The sequence below is a fragment of the Leiobunum rupestre genome, chromosome 9 (assembly GCF_980474605.1).
Source record: "Leiobunum rupestre chromosome 9, qqLeiRupe1.1.hap1, whole genome shotgun sequence".
Classification (NCBI taxonomy): domain Eukaryota; kingdom Metazoa; phylum Arthropoda; class Arachnida; order Opiliones; family Sclerosomatidae; genus Leiobunum; species Leiobunum rupestre.
In genome coordinates, this window is record NC_143392.1 from 11,167,291 (window position 1) to 11,179,149 (window position 11,859).

The 11,859-nt window shown below is 36.2% G+C and overlaps 2 protein-coding genes across 2 annotated transcripts; one reads left to right on the plus strand and one right to left on the minus strand.

The window, feature by feature from the left end:
- The first annotated feature begins 121 nt into the window (after window positions 1-121).
- On the plus strand, window positions 122-6,449 carry LOC149926510 (disintegrin and metalloproteinase domain-containing protein 10-like). The gene is made up of 12 exons (XM_090158111.1): window positions 122-322; window positions 1,045-1,180; window positions 1,257-1,381; window positions 1,452-1,735; window positions 1,797-2,111; window positions 2,179-2,559; window positions 2,626-2,803; window positions 2,867-3,140; window positions 3,215-3,405; window positions 3,830-4,044; window positions 4,111-4,275; window positions 4,337-6,449. Exons 1-12 carry the CDS (start codon window positions 262-264, stop codon window positions 4,820-4,822), a joined length of 2,811 nt encoding a protein of 936 aa, XP_090014237.1. The 5' UTR covers window positions 122-261; the 3' UTR covers window positions 4,823-6,449.
- Window positions 6,450-6,517: 68 nt separating this feature from the next.
- Smu1 (Smu1 spliceosomal factor) lies at window positions 6,518-9,087 on the minus strand. Its single transcript, XM_090158798.1, has 11 exons — window positions 8,960-9,087; window positions 8,831-8,897; window positions 8,624-8,767; window positions 8,402-8,554; window positions 8,193-8,343; window positions 7,901-8,130; window positions 7,734-7,829; window positions 7,551-7,678; window positions 7,164-7,488; window positions 6,954-7,106; window positions 6,518-6,668 (listed from the first exon to the last, which is right to left on the minus strand). The coding sequence occupies exons 1-11, from the start codon at window positions 8,983-8,985 to the stop codon at window positions 6,570-6,572; spliced, it is 1,572 nt and encodes a 523-aa protein (XP_090014924.1). The 5' UTR covers window positions 8,986-9,087; the 3' UTR covers window positions 6,518-6,569.
- Between the last annotated feature and the right edge of the window lie 2,772 nt (window positions 9,088-11,859).

Consider the following 11,859-nt stretch of genomic DNA (forward strand, 5'->3'; position numbering starts at 1 on the left):
CTCAAGTCATGCGTAAATTTTAAACTCGTTTATGAAAAGTAAGTACCGCCCACTTTCGTAAACGTCATTTCGCTTAAAAATTTATTGCGCCACCTATTTTACGTCATTGACGTCCGTCTTTTTCAGAAGCATAATGGAGGTAGTCATGTCGAAATCGTATCGGCCAAGCTAGCTTTTTTTATGGAAAAATTAAAATCTAGACCATTCGAGAAATATTATATTTTTCTTCTTCGATTAACGAGATTTAGTTTTTAATTAACGATGCGACTTCGTTTTTTGATTTTGCTTTATTGCATTACAGAAGTGAAATTTGTTCTATCAGGTGAGTCATTGTTTCCGTCTTGTCTCTTACTCTCTTTTCAAGCTAGAAGGCATTAACCCTAAACTTTAAGCCTATGCCCTTTTTTCTTACACTTGCTATTTCGGTAATAAGATTTAATTGATTATAAATTTTATGGTTTTTATATCCATGATAAGAGGTCTGAACCTGATCGTAATAAGATCGTTAATTACTTAAATAGCTATATAAAAGATACCAAAGTTACTATACGTATTGTTTTGGGTGATCTATGAAGACCTGTCAATTTGTTACCATGGGCACCTTGTTTCTTCCTGCCAGGCCCTAATTCAAGCAAATTAAATCGTTTAGTTTTAATCTAGACGAATGATACGAGATAATTTTTGTATCTTTTCTAAGATTTTATAGTTCATTATTTACCGTAGTGCAATAAACAGTAGAAAAATGATTTAGTAAGCCAATAAATACAGTTATATATTTATTATATATGCCTAGTGTGTAATTTTCAGTGTTGGGTTGAGCTAGAATTTACCTTAAAGCACGTATTTGGATAAAACTTAAAGGTTAATAATTCATGGATATGGGTATAGATAATATTATCAGGGAAAATATCTATAGCTATCGTTAATATATTATCTATGAATTTTTCTTTGTATATGGAATCCCAAAAGATAAGGTTTTTTGTAATTTTTCCAAACATATTCTTGAACCATAACCTAATATTTTTGTAAATACACAATCCATAGCTCAAAGACTAAATGACTATATACGACATTTTGAACCATTAACTTATGATGAAAGTGAAGTCCATGAACGACATTTGCGTGCCAAAAGATCAATATCCGACCCATTCCTTCATATCAATTTTCATTCTCATGGAAGGTAAGAAGATATTTTAAATGAATTAAGCTTTGAGTTTTATTATGAAGCCTATATCATGGTTTTCTTATGCTCGCAGACATTTCAATCTGCGGTTGAAGAGAGATACTGAAGTTTTGGCAGAAGATCTTATAATTGAAGGGCCACATGGTGAACAATACAATGATCTCGACCTGTCCCACGTTTATTCTGGAGATTTGTGGGGTACGCCTTTTAAATTTAAAATTTGGAAAAGTGCCAACTTTTTTCTTTATCTTTCATTTTACATCTTTAGGGGAAGAACACACAAAAGTATACGGGTCTGTTCGAAATGGAGTGTTTGAAGGGAAAATTCATACACCTAAAACCACCTACTTCGTTGAAAGATCCAAGAAAGTTTTTAATGGATTATCTCAGCCATTTCATTCAGTAATTTACAAAGAAGATGATGTTAAAGTTCCAAAAAAGCAGGAAAAGAACGGCTTGGGGAGTTGTGGTGTGACTGAGGACATTTTACAGTGGATGCAAGATATTAGCAATTCAGCCGTGCCTGAAGAAGCTCCAAGCTCAACTACCGAAGTAATAAAAAAATTATACATCATTGATAAACTAGTTTTATTAAATTTAATTTTTTCCATAGTTGCCAAAAGAAGTTAGATCTAAAAGAGAGGCTTCACCCGATAACCCTCATTACAAATATACCGAACAAGCTCAAAGGCATGTGAGCTATTATCCAGACGTTCAGAGTCCCAGGGAAAGACGAACTTGCACATTATTCATACAAACTGATACCTATCTCTGGGATCATGTTTACGGCTATGAACAGAAAGAAACTAATGTTCGCGAAGAAATTACTTCTATTATTTGGCAACATGTCAAAGCAGTCAACACCATTTATCAAAGCACAAGTTTCGGCAATTATCGAGGTGTTCGTTTCACTGTGCAAAGAATTAGAGTGAGTTTTGTTGACGGTCTTTTAATAAATTTATCATCAAAGTTGAGTTTTTTCTTTTCATTTCTAGATAAATGATACGAGTGCTTGTAATACGACGGAGAAAAGAAGCTCCAACCCATTTTGTTTACCAAACATTGACGTTTCAAATTTTCTGAACTTGAACTCGCAAAGCAATCACGACGGTTTTTGCTTGGCCTATATTTTTACGTACCGAGACTTTTCTGGTGGAACTTTGGGTCTCGCTTGGGTCGCTTCCGTATCTGGTTCTTCCGGTGGAATTTGTGAAAAATATAAGTCTTATATCGACAAGAATGGTGGTAGAGAAATTAACATCAAACGCAGTTTAAATACTGGAGTCATAACTTTTGTCAATTATAATACTCGAGTACCACCCAAAGTGTCCGAATTAACTTTGGCCCATGAAATTGGACACAATTTTGGTTCTCCCGTAAGTTCAAAATCAGTGAAATTACAATATTGGAAGCTATAGTCTTATTTATTTTGGTCTCTTCAGCATGATTTTCCATTAGATTGCCGACCAGGTGGCAAAGATGGCAATTTTATAATGTACGCAAGTGCGACATCTGGAGATAGGGCGAACAACAATAAATTTTCATCTTGTAGCCGAAAAAACATCAGTGATGTTTTATCGGCTGTGTTTAGAAATGAAGGAAAAGCAAATTGTTTTAAAGGTATTTGTTCATTATTCCGTATGAGGATTGAATTTTGTTCAATTTAATTGTAATATTCTTCAGTTGATGCTGGACCATTTTGCGGAAACAAGATTGTGGAAGATGGTGAAGAATGTGACTGTGGCTATGACAAGGATGAATGCAACGAAGAGTGTTGCTATCCTCATGAAGTTGGGCCTTATTTGGTTTTTGATAGAAATGCCAAAGCTTGTCGTTTAAGGCCTAAATGCGTCTGTAGCCCCAGTCAAGGTCCGTGTTGCAGTCCTCAATGCCAATTTGTTGATTCCAGAACTCTTTGCAAGAAGGATTCGGACTGTAACCAAGAATCTTATTGCAAATATCCTTTTCGTAGTTTTTGAATTTTTACGCTGTCGTTTTCTCGAATATGATTTCTTTAACAACTTTCTTCACCGGTCGAGATGCTTCCTGTCCGACTCCAACACCTAAAATGAACAGAACTATTTGTAACGAAGGGACCCAAGTTTGTTGGAGTGGTGAATGCACTGGTTCCATTTGTGAGAAATATGAATATGAGGAGTGCTTTTTGACCGAAGATAATGCTAAGCCAGAAGAAATGTGTCAAGTTGCTTGCCAGTTGCCTAGTAAGTTTTATCCATTATTTGATAAGGGTGTGAGAGCCCTTTTTTTATGGTTTCGAGTCTAGTCTCAAGTCCTGGAGAATTGTACTCGCGAGTCTTGAGTCCAATTCCCGATTACTCGAGTCCTTAAGAATTAGTTAGCGTCGATATTTTCTGGTGAGCCTAGTTCAAGTCTTAACCATACTTCTAGCGCAATTATGAGGGAAAAAAACAAACTCCTTGGACTCGTAAGTCTTGTCAAAAAATATGGGACTCGGTGGAATATTTATTCACTTGAGTCTACTTCGAGTAATTTTAAAGCCCTCGCAAAGGACTCGTATGAGTAATATATTAAGACGTTGCGAGTCAGAGTACTTGAGACGAGTTGTCGCACAGCCCTATTATTTGAATTAGTTTTTTTTTTAATTTATTTTTCTTTATATTACAGATCTAACTGAGACTTGTAGGACTACTTTGAATATTGAGAGTATGAAACAGATCAGAGGGATTAAGCTGCGTCCGGGGTCCCCTTGCAATGATTTCAAGGGGTACTGCGATGTCTTCCAAAAGTGTAGGGACGTGGATGCTGAAGGTCCATTGGCTAGGCTTAAGAATCTTCTCTTTAACCAAAAAACTCTCATGTCGATTAGACAATGGGTCACGGTAATAGATATAAATACATAATTCTTTTTTAATTCTAATTTTGGTTAATCTCTTTTATTTTCGTAGACGCATTGGTGGGGAGTTCTTTTGATGCTTTTGGGTTTAATTATCTTCATGGGAATTTTTATTAAATGCTGCGCCGTCCACACTCCCAGTAGCAATCCCCGGAAAGCTCCAGCTTTGAGAATTCAAGACACCCTGAGACGACCAGCGGATACTCTTAGAAGAAAAGTAAGTTTTGTGGCCGATTTTATTTTACTTATTAGTGTCTAACCCCTATTTTACTTGTTAGCGGCATCATCAGCAACAAAGGCAACAGCAAAGACAACAAGAGCGACAGCAACAACAACAACAGCTACACCAGCCACCGCCTAATACTCATCACCAACCTTCTCAACAACCACAACCACAACCACAACCTCAAATTCAACAACTACCACCACCATCACAAATAGTATCAGCACCACCCCTGCAAAGTAGACAGTCCGTCCCCAGTGGACCACCCCCACCTTATCCGGGCCGTGCCAATCCAGTAAATCCAATTGCTATTCCACCTGCGCGACCACCGACAGCCCCTCCGGCTAGTGCGGTAAATTTAGCCGGACCGTCACACGGTTATGGCGAAGGACGGGGCTTATATAATCGTAGAGAACGAGCCGCTCAAATTAATACTCCTAGTAAACAGAAAGGGAGGGCTAGTGGTGACGAAGCTACATACGCCGGTGTGTTTGCCCCACGAGCGAATGCCCTTGAAATGCGACCAAAATCCAAAGCCTGACCCTGATCAATGGCTAAGCTCCTAAATTTAAACCAAATATTTCTGGTGCGCGCGTCAGTCACGTAAGTTTATCTTTCTTTTCTTAATTTTATTGAAACGAGAAAGGTTTATCCGGTGATAAACTTGAACTCTTAAGACGTAATGTAAGGTGAACAAAAAAAACTGCAAATATGTAAATAAGTGTAAAATTTCAGTCGGGAGGTAGTTTTTCGTGATTCTTGATTAACTTCGTAAATAAGACCAAGAATTTTTTTAAATAGGTTTAATATGTGTTATTATTTATGCCAGCGTGTTAAATCAAATCTCTTGGAAGTCATTTTATTTTTTACATAAACTTTAATATTCCCAATAAAAACAAGCGTAACCAAAGTAAAGGCCCTCAAGTGTTTTTCTTTAGTGTTAATTGCAATCACCTTTGTGAAATTAGACAAGCATTTTATTAGTTTTTTTTAAATATATTATATGTGGAATGTAAATTTTAATTTAATATCATATTTTAGCTCAAAAAATACATTACCTTAAATTTAGATCGGTACCTTTCTTTACTTATATGCTTAATTTTAATTATTTGTTTTTTACTTTGTACTTTTTTTACATAATGTTCACCAAAAAGTTCCTTTAGTTTTACCTTGCATGCGTATTATTTCCCTCATAACTGGTTTAGTTTCTCAAACGTTTCTAATGTTATTTGAAGAATAATTGTAGTGATATTAGGTTGGTTTTGCTAAGTTTAAAAAAACTATTTTTGATTTATGTTTCATGTTTTTCTAATTTTTTTTAATAGATTTAATTATGAGTAAAGAGGGGTTTAGTTTTCATGGGGTCTTTTCCTTTTGAGTTTTTGCAATCCTCAAACGTCTTCAACCAATTGCCAAGGTTTTACATCATTTTAAGGGTGGTGCCATAATCTTAACTTTCTAGAATTATCTCATCTAAAATGAGCTCTCTATCATTATAATTTAGATATTTTCAATTTGTGAAAACTCTTCGCATCTCTTTGAAATTATTTACAGCCGCCGCTGTTTTGGATTGGAATAATTAACATTAGAAATGTTTGTTAAACTCTGGAAAAATTACATTCCAATGTGTTTAATTTTTGGCTTCGTAAAATATTAAACTGTGATACATTTAAAATATGACAGGTTGGGCACTACATAAATATATTGTCTTCATTGTCTTACCACAAAACACCTCAAGTGTCCTTTAGCCTACGACTATACAACTCTTTAAAGAAAATTTCAAAGAAATTTTTTGTTCACTGAGTGTTGCGCATTAATCCGGCTATGTGCGGAAATTGGAAAAATGTTTTATTATATCGCCTACTCAAAATACGAAACGATCTAGGTGAAAATAATTGGCGAATTGATACTTAGAAACAATTTGAAAATTGTGACTCCCTAATTAATGGCTTTCGTTTTTCCAGTCACCTCGTTCGGTTTTTGTAAAATGTTAATGAAAAATATTTCTAGAAAGAAAGTTCATTTATTGCAGTAAAAAGTGCTAAGTGGTTTCTCGTGATTTGTTTATAGGTCAATATATATAATATATCCCTTCCCCCTTATAAATTAACTTTAATTTCAAATTTGTGTGTTTATTGAATTTTAAAAATTGAAGGAAAATGGTTGCTTAAATACACCACCTTATATAAATAAAGTTTTAAATTGCTGTATTTTGTTAGCGTTTAATCAGTCAAGATTTCAAAGAAAAACTCTTTTATTAAAATGGTATGAAAAATATACAGATGCATTCAAGGTTTCCACATTCTCAATAAACCATCTTCGCTATAAGTGGATATCAAATTCTGATGAGGATGGTGGGAAATACCGATTACATCTTTCTCGTGCACCTGTGAAAATTTGGGTGTAAATAGGCTTAATATAATAAGATTTAAATTCTAAAAATTTAAATTAACGGCACTTGTACATCAAAATAGAATAAAAAAGGGAAGAAAAAAGCCACTATATGTACAAAAATTATAGTTTATTTAAACTAGACGACTAGTTTCGCTACCCGTTCGTCTAGTTTAAATAAACTATAATTTTTGTACATATAGTGGCTTTTTCTTCCCTTTTTTTATTCTATTTTTATTCTAGGCTTAATATATTTTCAAATTAATGTATTTGAAAAATACCTCCAATGTCCTTTCTAGTTTTCCAGTTGAAGTTGAAAAGCAATACAACACAAAATCTTCTCCAACGCAATAGATCCATTCGCCTCTGGGAGAAACGGTGCAACAAACAAAATCACCTCCTTCACGTTTACCACTGGAGAAGCTACGAACAATCTGTAAATAACTTGGTGTGTTAGAAATGCTCATTTAAGGGGTTTAACGAATGATTACCTGGCCCTGCATATTCATGATGGACACTGTATTTGAACGATTACAAACCACAAAATGTTCAGAATTTTTGGGTAAGGGGTGAATACTATTCACGGTGATATCTCCGGTGATATTAGCCCGTGTTACACTCCCACCCACTGTAGAACTGACTAGGGATTTGAAAGTATTTATACATTCGGTAGATTTAATACTCCATGATTTAACACTGCCATCTGAACTGGCACTGAGAATGTAATGTCCGTCGGGAGTGAAAATAGCTTCGTTAACGAAAGATGAGTGCCCTCTGAATTCTTTCAGTAACTTCCCAGATTTTAAACCGTGAACTCTGTTAATGCGAATATTTGTAGACATTTGATAAAAGTTATCTTTAGATTTTAGTTATGTCACCTTATTGTTTGATCGAAAGATGCACTGAGCATTTGACTACTATCTTTAGAAAACTGTAGGCAAGTAACTCCTTTGGAATGTGCTCTTTCAAACCGTCTTAAACACTGTCCAGTTTGTATTTTCCAAATCTGTAAATCGGATTTCTTAGTAATTTTTAATTATAATTTTGTTTAAGTTTATTACCTTAATTTTACCATCTTGAGAACCTGAAGCGAGCATTTCCGAATCACGACTAAAACATAAGCACAGTACCGCATCATCCATCATCATAAAATTGTCCTAAGATTTAAAAAAAAGAATAATACTTGATTTTAAAGTGAAAAATATATACATTTTGACAATTTCTGAACCTGAGCTTGAAATTTCAAGTCTTTCCTTATTTTTCCTGTTGTGAAGTTCCATACTTCTATAAAACCATCTACTGAACCAGTAACTAAATATTGACCATCTGGTGAAAAACGGGCACATTCTACATGGGCTTTTAGTCCAAATTTTATTTGTTTTGATAACTGGGTAGGAAATTTTTCTTCTTCTAAATCTTTGATTGCAGCTTTTCCTCTGAATAAATCGATTGTCGTTCCTTACGGTAACCATATGTTATTACAATTAGATAAAGTTAACAAAACTTAAATATTGCTTTACCAGGTGGCAAAAGTCCTTGATGTTGCTGCCATTTCAATGCCTGTCCTAGAAGTGCCAAGAGACGCGATGGTGGTACTACACTAACTTCTCCAGCTAAAGCTTGCGCAATAGCTGCTCTTCTTCTTTCTTTACCACTTCCATCTTGGTAAGCCTAATATTAATTTATGGTTTATTACTAACTCCTTACAAATTTATTGTGGTGGACAAACCTCTCGAGGATCAAAGAAGGATCTCGCTAGCAGATATTCCAAATGTATGTATCGCTCGGGCTCTTCTTGTTTCAATTTGATCATAGGTTCAGTTTGCCTTAACAGTGAACGAGCTGCTCCTAGTTCTCTTAATTCAATCAGTTCTAGAACAACCTATAATAAATAAGTATTTGTGCTTAATAATTTCTTGGAAGTTCAAAATTGAATATGGTATAAAATTACTTGTTCGTATAAATCTATAAGCTTTTTGTCAGGCAATTTTAGAGACTGGACTACTTTTAGAACAGTATCCCAATGTCCATTATTTATGTCAAGTATAAAACTATCAACACTGTCGACCGTATTCAGTGAAATTGATGTTTCTTCCTGTAAAGTGTTCACATAAAGTTATTTAGATATTTCGAGCTGGCGGTCAATGGTTAAACAAACCTGTAACACTTGTAAGGTTCTTAATAAATTGTTTTCTTTTAAATACTGCTGAATTAGCCTGATAACACTTAATTTGGAATTGAAAAAATTAGTAAAATTTGTTTAAATTAGTTAAAATAAATATCTTACTCTGCGGATTCTATTTCAATTGACATTTTCCCTTTTTTTTGTAGTTTTACGAGTTTACGACTCTCTTTTTGGGAATCTCTTCTGTAGGGTTGCCAGGTTTTTAAAATCAAATTACAATTAGTCACAGAAATAAGTCGGTGGCGTAGGCATAGAAATCTCATAGGTAACTAGAATGCTGCCGCCTACGGCCGAGCTTGACGCCAATTCGCCTTGAACCTTCAGCCAATGAGAGGCCGTAGAGTGGTTCCGCCAAGGAGGATAATCATCCTCCTTGGATCCGCTACTATAGCGGGAGAAAAGTGACGTCATTCTCTCTGGTGACATTAAATTCTTGGCAGAACCACTCTTTGAGCTCTGATTGGCTGAGATCTGGCTATCGTCTGCCACGGCGTTTGGCCCATTTGCCAGTTACACGGCAGCATTCTAGATACCTATGAGATTTCTATGGGCGTAGGTTACTAAGAATATTGGACTACAGGATTCTGATTCCCATCCTCGCAGCCTTTGTAGCTTAAATTCGTCTGCTTTCCCATTCAAGTTTGCTATAGAGTGTTGTCGTCTGAAACCCTGCGACGTCACCATCAGCCTTGGAAATAAGGTTTTTTTTAAACTGGTCCTTATGACCAGTGACCCCCTAGCATATGAATTATTAAACTGGTCCTTATGACCAGTGACCCCCTAGCTTATGAATTATTAAACTGGTCTTATATAAAATGTGCCAATGTCATTTATATGCCTTAAAAACATATACTACATGTTTAGAAGTTAGATTATGTTGGTAACATTAACTTTGCACGAATTCAAAATAGTTAACTTTATTTACGGCCTCTCATTGGCTGAAGGTTCAAGGCGAACTGGCGTCAAGCTCGGCCGTAGGCGGCAGCATTCTAGTTACCTATGAGATTTCTATGCCTACGCCACCGACTTATTTCTGTGACTAATTGTATAGAAGTGGTAGAGCTCTATTGCCGTCTGCTTCCAAATGACGAGAAAACTTTATCATTCTACCCGTGGCGCCGTCTATCTCTCAATGGTTCGTTCAAATAAGTTCCGTTTTCCGGCGAAAAGTGTTTTTTTTTTCAAAAATAATGGATGGCGCCACGGGTCATATGATAACGTTTTTTCGTCATTTTAGAGGAGACGAGCTCAGACGACACATTCATATTTTTTAAAAACTTGTTTCGCGGGGAGCAGATTTGATTGGATCTCTAGATTAATATTCCCAACTCAATGGTGTCTGCTAGGTGTCAATTCCGTATTTTATGTTAGACTTACAAGTGTTAGACGCCCCGAAATTTATCTAGACCTTTATATACATTTCTTATATCTATGGCTAGTACAGTAATAATAGTTTATTATGCAGTCCATAGGTGGTTCTTATTAACTAATAGTTTATTGAACAGGATGAGAAAGTGTACCATGGATGGTTGTACACTTATTGTGCCCTGCATTTACAACGTGAGATAAATAAATATTATGCAGGGTATACTATACAAATATAATGAAAAGATAAAAGACAGCACAATATATAAAACACAAAACTTTAAGGTAATAAATAAACACAAAAGAGGTGGGAAATTCAATACAAGAGAGCAGTAGCGGCGCTAAGGTATTTTCATAGGTGGGCTAATTATTTTGTGGCCCTTAGCGGGAACCTTGGATTGACCATAAAGTGGTGAAATCTAAAATACCCGGAATTTTTCCAGGAAGCGAGAGGAGCAAGGTCGTTTTATTGTTCCGGCTCTCGTCCCGTTTACTGGACCCCCTACTGACATTGTATCTGACCTGGAGGGGACAAGTGCATGCCTGGGATATTTCCCTAAATTCCCATAAGCCCCTTTCTTTTCAATTTTCTCTCAATTTCCGCTACCTTCCTCCCGAATCTGTATGGTCTACTACCCTTTTGAGTAAACGAATTGATTTTGAAAGATTTTTTACCAGAAAAACGTTTCTTGGCAATAAAACAAATTTCTAGAGATAAAGAAAATTCATAAATTAAAATATGTGGCCTCTTAATTATAAATATGTGGCCCTTTTAATATATATGTGGCCCCTCTCAGAAATGTAGGGGGGCTAAAGCCCACTTCAGCCAACCCTTAGCGCCGCTACTGCATGAGAGAGGAAATTTAACAGGAATTAACGCCATCCACGATATCTGTCCAGGCCATAGAAATTTCATAGGTAACTAGAATGCTGCCGCCTACAGCCGAGCTTGACGCCAGTTCGCCTTGAACCTTCAGCCAATGAGAGGCCGTAGAGTGATAATAATCCTCCTTGGATCCGCTACTATAGCGGGAGATAGGTGACGTCATTCTCTCTGGTGACATTAAATTCTTGGCAGAACCACTCTTTGAGTTCTGATTGGCTGAGATCTGGCTATCGTCTGCCACGGCGTTTGGCCCATTTGCCAGTTACACGGCAGCATTCTAGTTACCTATGAGATTTCTATGGTCCAGGCGGTACTTAAACGCGGCTACCGGTGACTTGGCGTAAGATCTGGGGACCTTGGTGGACAATGAACGGCACCTACAAAAGATGTACTTTGGAAAGTACTAAAGGAATTAATCAGTTAACAAGACTGCAATCAGGCATAGCAAATGCGAGCACTTCATCGCGTTCTATTATCGAGTACTTTGAAGCTTAATTTCTTCTGTTTTGTAACGTCAAAACGATTATACAGTCAGCGATCGTCGTGTAACAGTGTCATGAAAAATCGAAAACCAGATGAGCTTTTGTTACAAAATATGCGGGTTTAGCCCATTGAGTTGGGAATATTAATCTAGAGGTCCAATCGAAACGTCGGATTTCAGTATTTCGCGAAACAAGTTCTTAAAAATAAGAATACCGTCGTCTGCTTCCAAATGACGAGAAAACGTTATCATTCTACCCGTGGCGCCGTC

Bases quoted from the DNA above. Each gene is read 5' to 3' on its own strand.
- LOC149926510 (XM_090158111.1), top strand. From the start codon at position 262: ATGCGACTTCGTTTTTTGATTTTGCTTTATTGCATTACAGAAGTGAAA. The intron at 1,382-1,451 runs GTACGCCTTTTA...TTACATCTTTAG, and splicing joins TTATTCTGGAGATTTGTGGG to GGGAAGAACACACAAAAGTA. The intron at 2,560-2,625 runs GTAAGTTCAAAA...TGGTCTCTTCAG, and splicing joins GACACAATTTTGGTTCTCCC to CATGATTTTCCATTAGATTG.
- Smu1 (XM_090158798.1), bottom strand. From the start codon at position 8,985: ATGTCAATTGAAATAGAATCCGCAGA. The intron at 8,131-8,192 runs GTAAAGCAATAT...GGTTACCGTAAG, and splicing joins TCAAGGACTTTTGCCACCTG to GAACGACAATCGATTTATTC. The intron at 7,107-7,163 runs GTAATCATTCGT...AGTTATTTACAG, and splicing joins TCATGAATATGCAGGGCCAG to ATTGTTCGTAGCTTCTCCAG.